This window comes from Ceratotherium simum, chromosome X (assembly GCF_057802395.1).
Source record: "Ceratotherium simum simum isolate JZ-2026a chromosome X, ASM5780239v1, whole genome shotgun sequence".
NCBI lineage: Eukaryota > Metazoa > Chordata > Mammalia > Perissodactyla > Rhinocerotidae > Ceratotherium > Ceratotherium simum.
The window spans coordinates 1,454,917-1,471,610 of NC_141940.1; the positions used below are offsets into that span (position 1 = coordinate 1,454,917).

At 54.2% G+C, this 16,694-nt stretch overlaps 1 protein-coding gene across 5 annotated transcripts in view; it reads right to left on the minus strand.

Annotated features, from left to right (window-relative positions):
• The window catches only part of IKBKG (inhibitor of nuclear factor kappa B kinase regulatory subunit gamma), a 23,248-nt gene continuing 6,554 nt past the window's right edge, over window positions 1-16,694 (minus strand). For 4 of the 5 annotated variants that reach the window (XM_087427451.1, XM_087427452.1, XM_004443351.3 and 1 more), the window contains exons 3-10: window positions 15,138-15,349; window positions 9,910-10,028; window positions 7,118-7,270; window positions 6,205-6,301; window positions 4,939-5,082; window positions 4,519-4,661; window positions 4,247-4,308; window positions 1-4,042 (exon numbers count right to left, since the gene is read on the minus strand). In XM_087427451.1, coding sequence (XP_087283577.1) covers window positions 3,900-4,042; window positions 4,247-4,308; window positions 4,519-4,661; window positions 4,939-5,082; window positions 6,205-6,301; window positions 7,118-7,270; window positions 9,910-10,028; window positions 15,138-15,349 — 1,073 coding nt within the window. In that variant the 3' untranslated portion in view covers window positions 1-3,899. The remainder of the gene's footprint in view (window positions 4,043-4,246; window positions 4,309-4,518; window positions 4,662-4,938; window positions 5,083-6,204; window positions 6,302-7,117; window positions 7,271-9,909; window positions 10,029-15,137; window positions 15,350-16,694) is intronic. The other variant, XM_087427450.1, reaches the window with a different exon arrangement.

Here is a 16,694-nt window from a genome sequence, read left to right on the forward strand (position 1 = left end):
CAGACTTTGCAGTAACATATATTTTCTATGTATCAAAGTAATACATGCAAATTATAGGCACTTACAAAATACATAAATACATAAGGGATACTTGTAATCACTCACATCCATCCAAATGGTAGCAGGATGTGCACCTATAGCTTTTACTTTTTTATTGGGCATCACACTTTGTACACAATTTTGTCTACTGGCTTTTTCACACCAACATGCTACAGAGGGTGTTCCATGTGACAGAGGTTCACAACACCAGCTGAGCAGGCCCACATGGTCCAGAAATGCAGCCTCTTATTTCACCATGGTCTTTGGCGGCTACAAGTGATGGTACAACGGGCTGAGGATGCCTCCCAAGTGCTTGTTCCAGCCTGCCAAACTGGCCCCCAGGAAGGGGCAATATCACAGGCCTGTCCCCTGCACCTTGCCAGCAGGCCACAGAAGTCATTTGTTGCTATCTCGACATCACTTTTTGTTCAGTTTGGGTCTGTCTGGTTTTAGTTACCAGCAAGGGAGAAATGCTTTCTTACTGTGCTTATTTTATTGGTCATCCAGATTTCTCTTAAGCATTGACCAGCAGGTAACAGAAGGGGCGCATGTGTGAGCAACCAGGAATGACACAGGTTTCGGCAGGATATGCTTCTAGCTGTCTGTCTCTACCACTCAAACCCAGGCTCATGAAGATCAAGGGGCCACAGCTAATAAGACAGGCAGGCTGCTTCCCTCATGGGAGGAATCCAACCACTTGTTCCGGAAGCCCAACCTAGGTAAAGCCTGAAAGGAAGAAAGCAGAATCCCTCACATGTGGGCGAATGGCCTGGTTTAAAATAAAGACCTTGGGGTCTTATGTACAGCTGGACCCTACAGAATGCTACAAGAAGGAAGGAGGCAGGTAGCAAGGACACCCAGACTCCAGAAAGGGAAGGTTCAAAAGAGCAGTGGTTCCCAGCCAATGCCTGGTCCCATGCCCAGACCCTGACTCAGCTGGTCCAGGGCCCAGGCAGGAACGTCTGTAAAGCTCCCGGCTGCTGCTGCTGTGTGGCCTGCATGGTGCTACTGCCAGGAGCCTGAGGAAAGTACCCCGGAAAGAGAACATCCGCTCTCTCACCACTCCTGAGTCTCACCTTCTTTCTTTCTTTCTTTTTTTTGTGAGGAAGATCGGCCCTGAGCTAACATCCATGCCAATCCTCCTCTTTCTGCTGAGGAAGACTGGCCCTAGGCTAACATCTGTGCCCATCTTCCTCCACTTTATGTGGGATGCCGCCACAGCATGGCCGGACAAGCAATGCATCGGTATGCGCCCGGGATCCGAAACCAGGCTGTCAGCAGCAGAGTGCGCACACTTAACCGCTATGCCATGGGGCCGGCCCCTTACATTCTTTCTTTCAATCTCCTTTCAGAAGAGGGAGCTAGTCAGAGACGGGCTCCTACATGCCTTTGTTCACCCTCTTAGAAGCACCAAGCCCATCCCTACACAGCCAGCAGCCGCTACGGAGGGTGCAGGTGGTCCAGTGGTTCTGTCCTACTACAACCTACCCCCTTCTCCTGCCCACATCTGCTGGCCCCGGCAGCAGTGTCCAGCTGGAGACAAGACGTCTGAAAGAACAACAGTCTCCATGCCTGCAAGGGCCTGTCCCACACCAAACTCCAGCTTTCCCCACCACAGAGCGCCATGTGCCTCTGCAGCTCAGCGGCCACCATCACCCCAGGGAACAAGCCCCTGACCAGAGCTGCACGTCCTAAAGACATCTGCCTTCGACTGCATTTGCCCTAATCTGTGGGCTCCAGAAGAGGCCCCCATGCTGGGTTAAATGGTGGCCCCAAAAGATATGCACACGTTCTAACTCCCAGGACTTGTGATTGTGACCTTATTTGGAAAAAGGGTCTTTGTGGATGTAACGAAGGTAAGAATCTCAAGATGAGCTCATCTTGGATGATACAGGTGGGCCCTAAATCCAATGACTGATGTCCTTACAAGAGACAGAAGAGAAGACAGTAAGGTGAAGAGAAACGGCCACGTAACCATGGAGGCAGAGACTGGAGTGCTGTGTCTACCAGCCAAGGAACACCAAGGACAACCACTGGAAGCTGGGAGAGAGGCCTGGAACAGATTCTCCCTCAGAGCCTCCAGAAAGAACCAACCCTGCCCACACCTTGATTTCAGACTTCTGGTCTCCAGAATCGTAAAAGAATGAATTCCTGTTGTTTTAAGCCACCAAGCTCGTGGCCATTTGTTTCAGCAGCCATAGGAAACTAATACACCCCCTAAAAACTGAAAGTGCTCTTGTAGAAAAATTGTAGGATTGGGATAGAAATGTAGCATCCATGAGCGGAGAGCCTGTCCGTGCCTTTTAACATTTTCCCGAAGTACAATCTGCAATTAGACACCTGGGCTTCAGAAAATGGAAAAGTCGCTCCCACCCTGCAGATGCCAAGAAAGCCCCCAGCCCAGGCTTGTTTTCAGTCCCAATACTAGACTTCCACCCTAATACTGCTCAGCTCTCTCACTGCCAAATAGCAGGAAGTCCCGTGACAAGACCCAGGGCTGGCTTCGCAATACCCCATTCCCAACCTGGGAAGCTGGGAGGAGGGCGGGGGGAAGGCCAGGCCACTGAGGAGTAACCAAGGGGCCTGTGTGGCCTTCTCCCTCCACTTCCAATGTCCTCTCCTCACTACAAGTGCACAGTGAATGCCCATGGCTCTGACATCCTAGGAAATATTCAGTGTCTTGCAGAACAACAAGGAAGAGTCCTCTGGTGTTTGTAATCTGCCAATTGCTGCCAAGTGGCTCCTGTTCGCAAGGCCAGGGCATCACAATCTTCTGGAATGTTATGAAGGATGGCCACCACCACTCACACTGGGCGATCACGTTCTTGCAGTGTTAGGAAGAGGAAAGGAAAAGTGTAAGTGCGGGAAGCAGCCCTCCATCACACCCCGGGGCAGTCTCAACAACTCCAACCCCAAAGCAGTTTCTCCCAAAGGTGGATAAATGTGATAACACAAAGGTAACAAACCGAGCAAGACCCAGACACCCAGCCCAAAGGCCCAGCAGGAAAAGATCATCGCAACTTCCATCACACGCAAGAGCAGATCCCACTCATGACCAAAGAGCTCCTGTAAACTGAGCAACAAAAGATGAACACTCCAATAGAAAAACGGGCAAAAAATACAAATAAGCTGTTCACACCAAAAGAACTGAAAGGATCCTTCAAGCTTTGAAAAGATGCTCAAGCTCAGTCTTCTAATAGAGAATCGCAGGGCTGGTGGATGGCAAGGCTATGGGGAGCAAGGTGGGCGGGAAACCACACATGGGGGGCAAGGGGGCCTGGCATCATCTACCCTGTTGGCAGATGCTCAATGGTGCTGTTTCTAAGAACCTAACCCAAAGATACACATGATCGATGCACAAGGATTTTCACGATAGCGTTATTAATGACAGTAAAAAGATTGGCAACAACCCACATGTCCATCAGTAACCAACTGGTTTAATCCACAGTGGTGCAGCCCCCACGTGGAAAACTACGCAGCCCATGAGAGCGCAGGCGCCGCAGTGGGGTGGGAGGAGGGGCCCCTACACATCTCGCCGGGGAGGCAGTTCTCTCTGAGAGCCCCGGCCTTGATTCTTGACTTCCCCAGTGGAGGTGGAAGAAAAGGGAGCCCCAGGGACAAGAGGTTCAAGGAGACAGAACAAACAAAAAGAGCAAAGCGTCAGGCCTAGCTGGGGCTCCACGTACCCTAAAAGAGGTGAACCAACAGACAGGGGAGCTGAAGCATAGGGCCCAGCAGCTAGTTTTTGGGGCTCAAAGAAGTGGCCTGCTCTTTGTCACTTAGCCCACTATTCAGTACTCGGTGGGTGGGAAATGAAAGCACAGATGGCACTGTCCCGGGCTGGTCACCGGCAGGCGGCCCTACTCAATGCACTCCATGACGTGTATCTGCAGAGTGTCCATGTCAGGAGCCTGGTACTGGCACTTGGGGCAACAGAAGTCGGGCGGCTCCTCAGGGGGGCTTCTCCTCTGGCTGGGCAGGGCCAGGTGAAAGGAGTGGTGAGCTGGGGAAAGAGCGCAGGCACAGAAAGAAAGTCCTGACACTGGAGGCAACTACCAGGCTCCCTGCCACGAGCTCCTCCCCTTTCCCCACACCCCTTACCGATGGGGAGGGGTGGTGAGTGCAAGCTCCCACCGAGCTCCCTCCCTCGTCACAGAATCCTTCTTCCAGCGCCCTGCCCTCCCCCCTCCTCCTGCAGCTCACTTACCTGGGGCAGGGGCCAAGGGGGGCTGGGGGACCTCTACATGCCGCTTCCTCATATCTTCAATCCTTAGAGAAGAGAAACCGTCCGATCAATATGTGTGAGTCAAGGTCTGGGTACACAAAGCTGGTGGAAGGACAGGGGCAGAAGGAGGGGAGCAAGAGGGCCAGCTCACCCTACCCGAACAAACCAGGAACACTCAGTCTCCTGTAGCTACTACTGGAAACCCCCCCAGTACCCAGCCCTGCTCCTTGTGGGGCACACACTCTGAGGCCCACCTGGCTGACTCCTGACAGCTGGCCTTCAACCTGCTGTACTCCCTCTGCAGCTGCTCCAGCTGCTCTTGCAGGCACTCCTTCTTCTCAGCCAGCTTCTCCCGGGCCTGCCTCTCTGCCTGGAAGTCCGCCTTGTAGATATCCGCCTGGCAAAGCCAAGAGAGGGGACATGCCCGCCATCCAACAGCCACTCATTAGACACTCCGTGCTGGGCACCAGAGAACAGGGCAGAGCCTGCTCCTGCCCTCCCAGAACCCACGGTGCAGAGTCACCCCACGTGCACTGAGAGCTCAAGGAACAGCACAAGGGACTCGAAAAGCTTCCAAGAAGCCACTGCAAAATGACACCAGAGACACAGCAGGTCCCAGCACCAGTGGGCCCAGTCTGCTCACCCACATGCAGGCCACAGAGGACAGCCCTCACCTGGGCCTTCAGCACCGGAACGGTCTCCATCACAATCTTGTGCTGCTCAGCCTCTTCCTTCAGTTTGTCAATCACTTCCTGTTTGGCAACCAGGGCCTCCTCGGCCTGCTGGAGCTGCTGCTTAAGATCGTCCAGCTGCATTCCCTGGAGATGGACAAGGGGGAGATGACAGACCCCAAGCTGGCGCAGAGTGGGGGTCAGGCTGCCCTCAGGTCAGCTGCCATTCCAGGTGAGAGCTGAGAAGAACGAAAGATCAACCCCGGCTGGCCAGCGCTAGGGCGATGCTGACCACAAGACATCAGTGTTTGCAGAGTACTGCAAAGGCAGAGGCTGGAGGGGACCTCTGAGGTCATGTGACACAGCCTCCCACTCAAGCTGACATGCCCTTCCCAGATTCCCCAGCTAGACAGCCCTCCTCCAACCCTTCAAGGGACAGGGGCCACACTCCCCCTGAGACCACCACTCCACTCTGAGCTGGTCTCCTGCAATAACACCGTACCACATGCCCGCTAAGCCAAGACCCATCGGTCCTTCCGCTCTGCCACCTGGTCAAAGGTCTGCTGGTCCCCCCCACACACACACAGATGTGCGCACACACAGACATTACAAACACATGCACATACAGAGACACATACAGATGCACACAAACAGACGCCCACACATGCCACCAAGTCTTCCCTCTGGAAATCAAAAGGCCGCGGTTTTGTAACTAACTTTTCCTCGTGTGACCTGTTTTCAGGCTTTACCCTTATAAGTCTCCCCTGGGTACGTTGACATTTAATGACATCCTTCTTAAAATGTGATTGCTAGAAACTGCACCCAGTACAGGTCTGATGAGGACAAACAAGAAAAGGGCTCCCAGCCACCTTCGACACTGCTGGAAACGGAAACATTCCCAGGGCTTACCTTGGCTCGGGGAAATACAAGCCAGGAGCCAAGCTGGTGATGGCTGGCAGGAAGGACCGGCCATGGAGCAAGCATGTCCCAAGCCCACAGAGGGAACATCCAGAGGCCCAGCCCAGCTGACTGTAGGCAGCAAGCAGCACAGCCCGAGCGTCCCAGCTCCCTGCAGCCTGCCCTGAGCCGTCACACTGCGGCCTTGACAAAGCTCTCGGAGAAGTCGAATACCCCTCCCCAAAAGCCAATTCTGTCAAGTCTTCAGGTAGGGCCTTGAGTCCTAACATCCCCAAATTTGGGGGAGTTAAGGAGAGGAACCAGGGCAAGATCAGTCCTAGACAGGCCCAGGGACGTCCCTGCCATACTCACTCGGTTCCGCTCACTGCTCACCATGCTGCTCTTGATGTGGTTATCATACTCTTGGAAAAGCTGGTGATAGGCCACCTGTAGCTGAGCCAGCTTCCGCCTAAGAAAAAGGAGCTTTCGCTGAAGAAACCACCTTGTCCTGGTCCAGCCACAGCTTTTCCTGCTTTCAACTCCACCCTCTTCCTGCTTGTTATGTCTACAGATAGGAGTGGTGCTTCCAGGGTGCATCTGGGCCTTAAAGGCCAGCAGTTGTGAGGCAGGCTTTGCTCAATAGTTACTATCATTTTCCTTAAAGCTAACATTTTTAAAAGTACAAAAAGAAATGTTTATAATAAAATACAACTGTCTTGCACTCTTCAAAAAAGTCAAGTTCAGGGGCTGGCCCAGTGGCGCAAGTGGTTAAGTGCGTGCGCTCCGCTGCGGCAGCCCGGGGTTCACCGGTTTGGATCCCGGGCGTACACCGACGCACCACTTGGCAAGCCATGCTGTGGTGGCGTCCCATATAAAGTGGAGGAAGATAGGCACGGATGTTAGCACAGGGCCGGTCTTCCTCAGCAAAAAGAAGAGGAGGATGGGCAGATGTTAGCACACGGCTGATCCTCCTCGCAAAAAGAAAAAAAAGTCAAGTTCATGAAAAACATTGAAAGGCAGGACGACTGTTCTACATTAGAGGAGACTCAAAAGGCACACCAATGAAAAGAATGCAGGATCCTGGACCGGATGCTGTTAACATGTGGGCCAAATGATGGAATCTGAATGTGGACTGGAGAATGGATAATATTATCATATCAAATATGGATCATTTGGGTGTGACAATGGTAAGGGACAGCCAGTCCCTAGAAGGGCTCCCCCAAACGCAGAAAGCCACTGATGGCCCCCTGGTCTCCATCCCTCCCAGTGTCAGGAACCCACTCACTTCTCCTCCGAGGCGGCCTGGCGCTCCATGCGCAGGGCGGCCTCCATGCTCTGGGTCTGCATGCGCAGCTGGTCCACCTGCACGTTGTGCTGCTGCTGCAGCGCCTCCCGCTCGCTCTCTAGCTGCCGGGCCTGCTCACTGGCTGCCCGGGCCCTGGCACAGGGGAAGAGGAAGGTCACAGCAGGGCCCAGGCAGGAGCAGGGTGTGCTAGGCACCGCCCACCGTGCTCACAGGATCCCTGCCATGCTGAGAAGGACTGGCAGCAGAAGGAAGGCAGAGCCAGAGAGCGCTAGAATCGCAGCAGTCCGCAGGAGAGGACAGGCGCGGGGAGAAGGCGTGGTTCAGAATGTCCTGTCAACGCAGAGCCAAAGCACTGTGAGAAAGGTGGAGGCCACCAGCTGTCCGGGTGGAGGCGCCGTCACCGGAGACAGGGACAACCACAGGGCACGAGGTTGGGGGTGACGTGTTCATGTCACCACAGGTGCCCGGCAGGCTACCAAGTGCAGGTGGCAAGGAGACCTGGGGCTCGGCTTCAGTCCAATGACACCCATTAGGGAAGCCCCTTCCAAGGTGAAGGAGATGGCCCCAGAAGAGGACACTGCTGGTACCAGGGGAGAGAAGCCCCCAGGAACCACCCACTGGGTTCTAAGAGGTGGTTGCTGGGGGCCCCGGCCAGAGCAGTCTCAGTGGAGGGGGTCAGGAGAGACTGGGAGGACAGGAAGTGGAGGCAGTCAACAAAGACAAGCCTTTCTAGAAGATCTGGGAATAGGAGTGGGGTCAGTGTGCTCAGGCAACTCTTTCCCTCCCGGTTGCTGTCCTAGAAGCAGAAAAGAGGCAGCTGGCCCACCTCAATGACTCAGCTGGAGTCCCAAACGCCCACACCTGAAAGAGGAGCCTCCCACCTGCCTGCCTGGGTGACAGCAATGGCCTTGGCAGGGAATTCCTCTTTCCCTCTACACTCCCGCTGAAACAGCTCATCTCTTCTCCCTCAATCTTCCGATCCAGGCCCGTAGCAGCCTACGGCCCCCATCTCCCATCTCCACACTCGTATCTCCCCACAGCTCCCTAAATCTCCAATTTCAGGCACCAGCCATGTCATCCTGCTGTCTCGAGGCCTTCCATGATCCCAACCACAGGTGTTTCTGGGTGGGGGGGTTACTGGGCATTTTCACTGGTCTCACTGTTTCTCCGCACTTGTCCAAATACGTTGAACACATATCCATCTGTGATCCGACAAAAGTTAGGTGCTGTCATCATCATCACCAGATGGAAATGCTGCCTGCCAGGGGCCCTGGAACAAGGGGAAGGGCCACTCCGACATGCCAGGTCTGGGGCTCAGAGAGCAGCCATGTGTATGGAGTTTGAAGCTGTTTAAATGGCCACACTGAATGATCTGAGATGCAAGCAAGATTTTGTGCCCCAAGCTGCCCAGCTTGGCATTACATGCTTGACCACATGGAGGAGGGATGAGAAAGGAGGTAGCCCAGGAGCCTACAACTGCCGGAGTAAACACCCGGGCAGGGTCATTAACTGACCAAAGTTGGCTGCAAAACTGCACTGACAGCACCACGCCTCCAGGAGCTTCTTTTACATGCACAGAAAAAAGATAGGCAGGAAATACACCAAATTGTCCTAAAAATTACACGTGATTTTGGAAACATGGCAGTACACAAGAGTACGCGGTGGGAAGACACCAGAATGCGACGAGCCAGAGACAACCAGGCTCAGCCTTTTGACGCCTTTCCTCGCAGTCCGTTCTCTAGATGGAAGCACGTTCGCGCCGTCTCACATATCGCTCTGATAAGGGGAAGGGGCGTCTAAAACGTTATTTAGACCCATTGGAAAACTCCTGCCTGCTCCTCTAGCCTTCTTCAGGAAGGCGTCTCTGACACCACCCAGTACACCCTGATCACCTCCTGCACTGGGGGAGCTGGTGACACCCCTTTCGGCTGGACCCATCTTTCTGGAGGGCAGCCGCTGGGCGGCATGAGAACCGCAGAAACATCCGTGCCCTTTGACCCAATGACGCCACTTCCAGGAACCCCACCTTTGCAGAAAAGAGTGACTGGCAGGCCTGAGGCTGCTAGGTTCGGAAGGGTCCGCTTGCAAGGTTGGCCCTTGGGAGTGGGTGGCACCTGGACGGTGGGCTGGTCCGAGTCCCCTACGCCACCATGACGCTTTCCTTACTGCTAAGGGTGGTCCCTGCGCCTGGACTTTTGCAGAACAGGATGGTTTACGGGGAGCACCTGCTTTCCTCCAGTAGTCGGGAAGTGTGGTGCGTGCCTGGCAGAGGGGGCCCTGCGTGACCAGCTCCCAATCAAACCCGGGGCACTGAGTCTTGAGTAGGTTCCCTGGGTCTCCAGTGACGCACATGTCACTGCTAGAGAAGGGAGAGCACTCGGTGGGCCCCCTCCTGGGAGGGGCCTAAGGCCTGGGGTTCTCCCCGCCCCGACCTGTGTCTTCTGTCCTCATGGGTCCCAGCGTGTGCCCTTTCCCTGTAGTAAATCTCAGCTGTGAGGGCACTGGGAGTGCTTCCCGAGATCACTGGGAATCACGGGTGTGCTCGTGGGGCCCCCCCGAAATGCCCCCTAAGAGAATCATCCAAATTCCAGCAAAAGGTCAGAGAGTCCAGAAGCACCGCTGGGACCCAGGTCCTAGCTGCCCAGCCCACAGCTCCTCTAAGCACCTGCTGCCCCAATGCCCCCGCGTGCTCATGCGCCACGTCCTCCAGTCTTCCCTCTCACAGAGAAACCCCCAGAGGCCTCCAGGGTGGGCTTTCTCTACCCACTCACCTGCCCTCCAAAGCCTGCCGCTCCTTGGTGGCGGCCTCCAAGCGACTCTGGCTCTCTTGGAGCTCCCCCAGCAAGGACGTCACCTGGGCTTTCACTGAGGCCTTGTCTTCGGCCATCTGCTGCATGAAAAAAAGCCACTTCCTGTCAGCAATGCTTTCTCACCAGCTGCCCACCCCTGGCAGCCGCAAGCCCCAGGACAGCCTGCAAGGGCCAAGACATGTCACCCTGAGGGCTTCTCTTCTGCCCTCAGCATCCCCACTCATCTCACCTACGGAAGCTTCCCTATCCTAGCAAGGCAACTGAGGCAGTGGAAACAAATAGAGTCCCATGAGCCCACACTCCCAAGCCCCTCCTTATCCCTGCAGATGGGACAACATGAGACCCAGGAGCACAGAGGTGCCTCAAGTCTCATGAGGCTGATGACCAGGCTGTGAGGGCTGAGCCGAACAGGAATCTCCCGGCCCCTCTGAGACTCGGTGCCAAGGGAGGCGAGACTCAAAGACAGCAACAAAAATACATGCTCCATTCCACAGGCCTGGGGCCACTAGAAGGTGAGCTAGATTGACCCTGTTTCCTGAAGACCTCCACCAGTGACAAAATTCCAGAGTTGTCCAAACTCCCCATCACCTGGTCTCCCTCATCAAACTGTCCAGACCCAGGTCCCTCACAACCTCAGGCTGCTCAACCCAGGGTTGAACCTCAGTTGCCGGCACCCCCGACCCCTCTACAGTAACCCCTCCATAGTAACTGCCACTCGTGCCCTCTACAGCCCTGCCCTGCGTTCCTGCACGCGCGTGCGCACACACACACCCGCCTGCCACTCCCTCCCCTCTCCTTTGCAACTGCTGTCCCAAGAACGCGGCTCTTCTCCATCTACGTGCACATGCATGGTGATCTGATCTGGTCTCAAGGCTTTCGATACCCCCTACAGGCTGCTATCTTCCAAATTCATACCACCAGGACAGACTTCTCTCCCGAACCCTAACTTAGCTATTCAATTGCCTGCCCAGTATCTCCACGTCTGTGCCTCACAGCAGATCCTGTCGGCTAGTGCCCACCCTGGTCAGAGCCCCATGCCAGGCCGCTGCCATGGGCTTCCACTGGGGCTCCCCCCTCCACTCCTGCACCTGTAGGAATTTCCTGGGGTTGCCATAAAGGACCACAAAGTGGGGGGCTTAAGACAACAGAAATGTACTGTCTCCCAGTTCTGGAGGCCACGAGTCCAAGAGTAAGGTGTCAGCAGGGTTGGTCCTTCTGAGGGGTCTGGGGGGAAATCTGTTCCAGGCCACTGTCCTGGATTCTGGAGGCTGCCAGCAGTCCTTGGTGTTTCTTGGCTTATAGACATGTCACCCCAATCTCTGCCTTCATCATGTTGCCATCTTCCCTGTGTGTCTGTTTCTCTTCTTATGAGGACACCAGTCATTGGATTTAGGCCCCTCCCACTCCAGTAGGACCTCATCTTTACTTGATGCCATTTGCAAAGACCCTATCTCCAACTCAGGTCCCATCCACAGGTACCGGGGGTTAGGACGTGGACATTTATTTTGGGGGGACACAATTCAACTCATAACTCCCCTCCTACACTCTGTACTCTACAGGAAGCCAGATAACGTCTCACACCAGCACAGCACCCTCCCACAGTTCCTGTCACACTCAGGACCAAAGCCAAATCCTCCCACTGGCCTATTAAGCCCACACGAGCAGCCCCTGCGACCCTGCCCTCATCAGCCCCCACCCACTCAGCCCCAGCCATGTTTGCCTCTTTGGTGTTCCCTGCACATGACAGGCATGCTCCTTCCTCTGAACCTCTGCACGTGCTTTCCCCGCCCTCAAAACGTGCCTGCCCCACATACCCACATGGCTCACCCCTCACTGTCTTCTGGTCCCTACTCAACGGCCGCTCAGGGAGGCCTTCCCCATCTAACCTTCCCTGTTAGATCAACAGCTCCACTTGGGCATCTAGTAGTCCTCTCAAAACTAAGCTCTCCAACACTGCACTCCTGCGAGTCCCCCAAAGCCAGGGCCACCCACAGCCTTCCTTATTGTCAGCTAATGGCCAATCCATCCTCCAGTTATCGGGACAAAAACCTCGGAGTCCTTCTTGACTCCTCCCTTCCCCCCCCCAGCTCATATCTAATCCATCAGGAAATCCTGTCAAAATGTATCCCAGAATCTATTTGATGACACTAAGCAATTAATGTTAACTATTTCAGGTGTGAGAGTGGTATTGTAGCTATGTTTTTTTAAATCTTTTCTATTTATTTTATTTATTTTTGTGTGTGTGTGAGGAGATCAGCCCTGTGCTAACATCTGCCAATCATCCTCTTTTTTTTTTTGCTGAGGAAGACTGGCCCTGGGCTAACATCCGTGCCCATCTTCCTCCACTTTATATGGGACGCCGCCACAGCATGGCTTGCCAAGCAGTGCGTCGGTGCACGCCCGGGATCCGAACCGGTGAACCCCAGGCAGCCACAGTGGAGCACGCTCACTTAACCGCTTGCGCCACCGGGCTGGCCCCTAAATCTTTTCTTAGAGATGCATACTGAAACATTGTCAGATGAAATTATATGGTGTCTGGGATTTGCTTCAAAATAATGGGGGAACTCCTAGGTATGTACCCAAAAGAAATGAAAACACATGTCCACACACGATGCTCACAGCAGCATCACTCCTAACAGCCAAAGAGTGGAAACGACCTAAGTGGCCATCAACTGAAGAATGGATAAACAAAGGCAGTCTCTCCCCACACAGGAACATCCTTCGGGCACGGAAAGGAATGGAGTGCTTGTACACGCTACAATAGGCACGAACCTCAAAAACATTACGCTGAGTGAAAGAAGCCAGATACGAGGGCCACACACTGTATGATTCCATTCACATCAAATGTCTGAAGAGACAAATCCAGAGATAGCAAGCAGATGAGTGGGTGCCGGGGGCTGGGGAGTGACGGCTAATGGGGATAGGGTTTCTTTTTGGGTGATGACAACGCTTGGGAACGAGATAGAGGTGATGGTTGTACAACTCTCTGAATATACTAAAAAACATTGAATTAAGGCTGACTTTACGGTATGTGACTTTTATCTCAGTAGAGCTGTTAAAAAAATTCTTCCTTGTGGCTCTCCCAGTTTCTCCAGTGATGGCATTCAGGTTGTTCCCAGGTTTCTGCTGGGGTGAGCATCTTACTCCATCTCCTGTTGTCAACGTACAAGAGTTTCTCTTAGGTACATGCCTGGGGTGAAACTGCTGAGTCGGGAGTAACCTGAATGTTCAACTTTAGGAGAAAATGCCAGTTTTCCAAAATAGTGGCACCAACTGACGTGGCCACCAGCAACATGAAGCCACTCCAATACCTGCTACTGTCAGACTTATCAGCTAGAAACAGGGCTATGGCAGTGGCCCTGATCACTCCTGTGAAACCAGCATCCCATCATGTGAGCATGGGGCAGGCAGATAGGGTACTCCCGGGACTGCGCCGGGCGGCCGCTCTGACGGCCTTCTGCAAAGAGCAGCTCTCTCCTTCTCACTTCTGCACTGAGGACACCAGTTCAGGATTGCAGTGGCTTTAATGGGGGCCCCCAAAATTTATGTCCATGTCCTAACCCCCACTACCTGGGAATGGGACCTGATTTGGAGATAGGGTCTTTGCAGATGTAATCAAGTTAAGATGAGGTCGTACTGGAGGGGGGTGGGCCCTGATCCAACGACTGGTGAGAACTACGAAAGAAATCAGCACAGAACAACTTCAGCTCAACTCCATCCAAATCCCTGCACTCCGAGACTTGACCAAACTTTAACATGGCTTCTAGGAGCCTAAGGTCACGGCCCTGGGACGACCCAGCCCCCTTTTGAGTTCCTGTCTGAGAAAACAGGGCTGGCAAAAGAATTTACTGTTTGTTCCAGCCAACACTTGACACAGGGGCCCCACCTCCCTTACTTAGAGCATTTACCAAAAAGGGCTCCCACTGTGAATACTTCCTCTCCCACTTTGAGATGTCTGTGTAACTCCTACAACCCAGGAGAGTCTTGCTCAAGGACCTGAGAACCATTCCTTTGAAATGGAATCCTCAGGAAGGATAGGGCCTCAGTCTCCCAGTCTCTATGCAGGATGGAATCCTAACTTCCATAATGGCCAGCGGCAGACACGGCTGGCCTCATGCATTTACACTGACCACCCTCTGTGAGTTTTCTCTGAGCCCCTACTCACTCCCTCTGTCTGTTTAAAACGCCCGCCACCTCTGCGCAAATTGGAACGGAGCTCAGCTCTTTCCCCTGCTGTCGGGAGTTACCGAATAAACTCTGTTCTCACCACTCTAACTAACGTGCAGCTGCGTTTCTCTTTGACACTGGCATCTTTATAAGAAGAGGGGAGACAACAGACAAATAGGGAGAAGGCAATGTGACAACAGTGGCAGAGATGGAGTGATACAGTTACAAGCCAAGAAACGCCAAGGACTGCCAGCCACCACCCGAGGCTGAGAGAGAGGCCTGGGACAGCTTCTCCCTCAGAGTCCTCAGAACGAACCAACCTTGCCAACATCTTGCTCTTGGACTTCTCGCCTCCAGAACTGGGAGATAATACATTTCTGTAGCTTAAAGCCACCCAGTTTGGAGTACTTTGTTATGGTAGCCCCAGGAACTTACAGTTCCCCGAGTGCCCTGCCAGGCATGCTGACAGCGTGATTTGTGGTGGGGCCTCGGGCCGCACACATCAGCCTGACCTCCATGGGACCAAGACTGAGTAACTAAGGTCAGGCACGCGGGCGTTCCAGGCCCACAGGACCCACCCCCAGTAAAGACCCTGGACACCGCGGCTCCAGGGGAGCTCCCCTGGTGGCAGTACTCCGTGAGTGCTGTCACACATCGCTGCTGGGAGAAATTGTGCTGCTGCACGACTCCACTGGCAGGGGACCTGGAAGATCCTGCCTCATCTCTCCCGGACCCACCCTACGGACGCTCCTTTTATCTTTGCTGATTTCAACCCGTATCCTTTCACTGTAATTAACCAGAACCACCATAACCACGAGGATAACTGCTTTTCTGAGTTCTGGGAGTCCTCCTAGTGAAGCAGCAAGCCTGAGGGTGCTCTTGGGGACCTGTGACCACGGGTTCCCTCTGGGAACACTGGTGTTCCTGTGGGTTTTCAGAACGCAGGTGGCTGGTAGCACAGGTGGCCAGAGCCCCCAGCTCACCCGCTCCTGGGAAAGGGTCCTCCTTGCCCCCCTGGCTACCTGCTGGCATCTCTTCAGGTGCTCCACCTCCTTCAGGACCTGCTCCCTCTGCCTCCTCAGGTCAAGCTTCTCCATGCTCAGTCTCTCCACCAGTTTTCTGGCCTCCTGGAATTTCTGCATGAGGAACTCCTTCTCCTCCCTCTGGCTGCTTTGGAAACGCTGCAGCTCCTCACAGCGCTCCCGCAGCATCTGGTTGCTCTGCCGGATGGCATCTGGCGGCAGAGGAGACAGCAGAGGGGAGGTGAGCCCTGGCAGCCGGCCCAACAGCCCCTCCCTGGGCCGTCATGTCGCCCTCCCCATAATACCACGAGGCCTCTTACACAGAGAGATGGCTTTGAAACACTTAATCTTATTTCAGGAAACACTTTCAAAATCAATTATGCTACTGATATGCCTCTAAATTTCTCCAACGAGATACTAAACACATCAGCTTCACTTAAAAGTGTGTGCCAAGGGGCCAGCCCAGTGGCACAAGCCGTTAAGTGCACACGCTCCGCTGTGGCGGCCCAGGGTTTGCAGGTTTGGATCCCGGGCGCGCACCGATGCACTGCTTGGCAAGCCATGCTGTGGCGGCGTCACATATCAAAAGTAAAGGAAGATGGGCACATACGTTAGCTCAGGGCCAATTTTCCTCAGCAAAAAAAGAGGAGGATTGGCATCGGATGTTAGCTCAGGACTGATCTTCCTCGCAAAAAAAAAAAAATGAGCGGCAAACGCCACTTTCTTTTTAAGTGACTCTGGAACTCATTTGTATTCTGGTCGGGTCAAAGGCTGCCTGCCCTGGGGCGCTGACTTCAAGATCAGGATGTCCTAACCTACCTGCGACTGGGAGGACAGCCACTGGGGCACACTTCCCTGTGGCATTGCTGGCTGCAGCCTGGGAGGGCCGCAAGGCTTGCAGTGAGCCAGTCAGTCACCTCTGGGAGCCTCACCATCCTAATCTGCATGTTCGACAGGGACGATCCCACCCATCTCACAGGAGGACGAGGCTTAAGCAAAAAAGCAGACAAAGGGCCAGATGCACGACACGAACTCAAGAAACAGCTGGTCCTCCTGTCACCAGGCTGAAGGCTGAGTGTTTACAAATGCCAGGCAGTCAGCAGAGGCCGAGGAAAGGAGAGCCACATGCCCAGGGGAGACCCCAGGCAGAAGACTGTCGGGGGTGACAAAACCAATCAGTGACATGCAAAGGTTCTAGCAACTACAGAGCTGCATAAGACGGGGGCAAAACCCTCACCTAGCTGACAGGGCCTGCTGCCGGCCCATTCTTTCACAAAAACTGCAGTGGTTTCTGAGCCTGGCTCCAAAGCTGCCTAAGCCACCTTATGCATTCTACCGTCCCCGTATGACTCCACCCCTGCAAGGGAGGGGTGCTGAGCGCAGGCCCTGGACAGGGGCCCTCCTGCCTCCGGCACACAGTTCCCCCACTGACCCCCACCTGTCGCAATCCTGCCCAGCCCCTGCCCAGCCCCTGCGCAACACTCAGCTCACATGCAACTTCTTTTTTTACTGAAGTTAAATTCACATAACATCAAATTCATCATTTTAACTATTTTA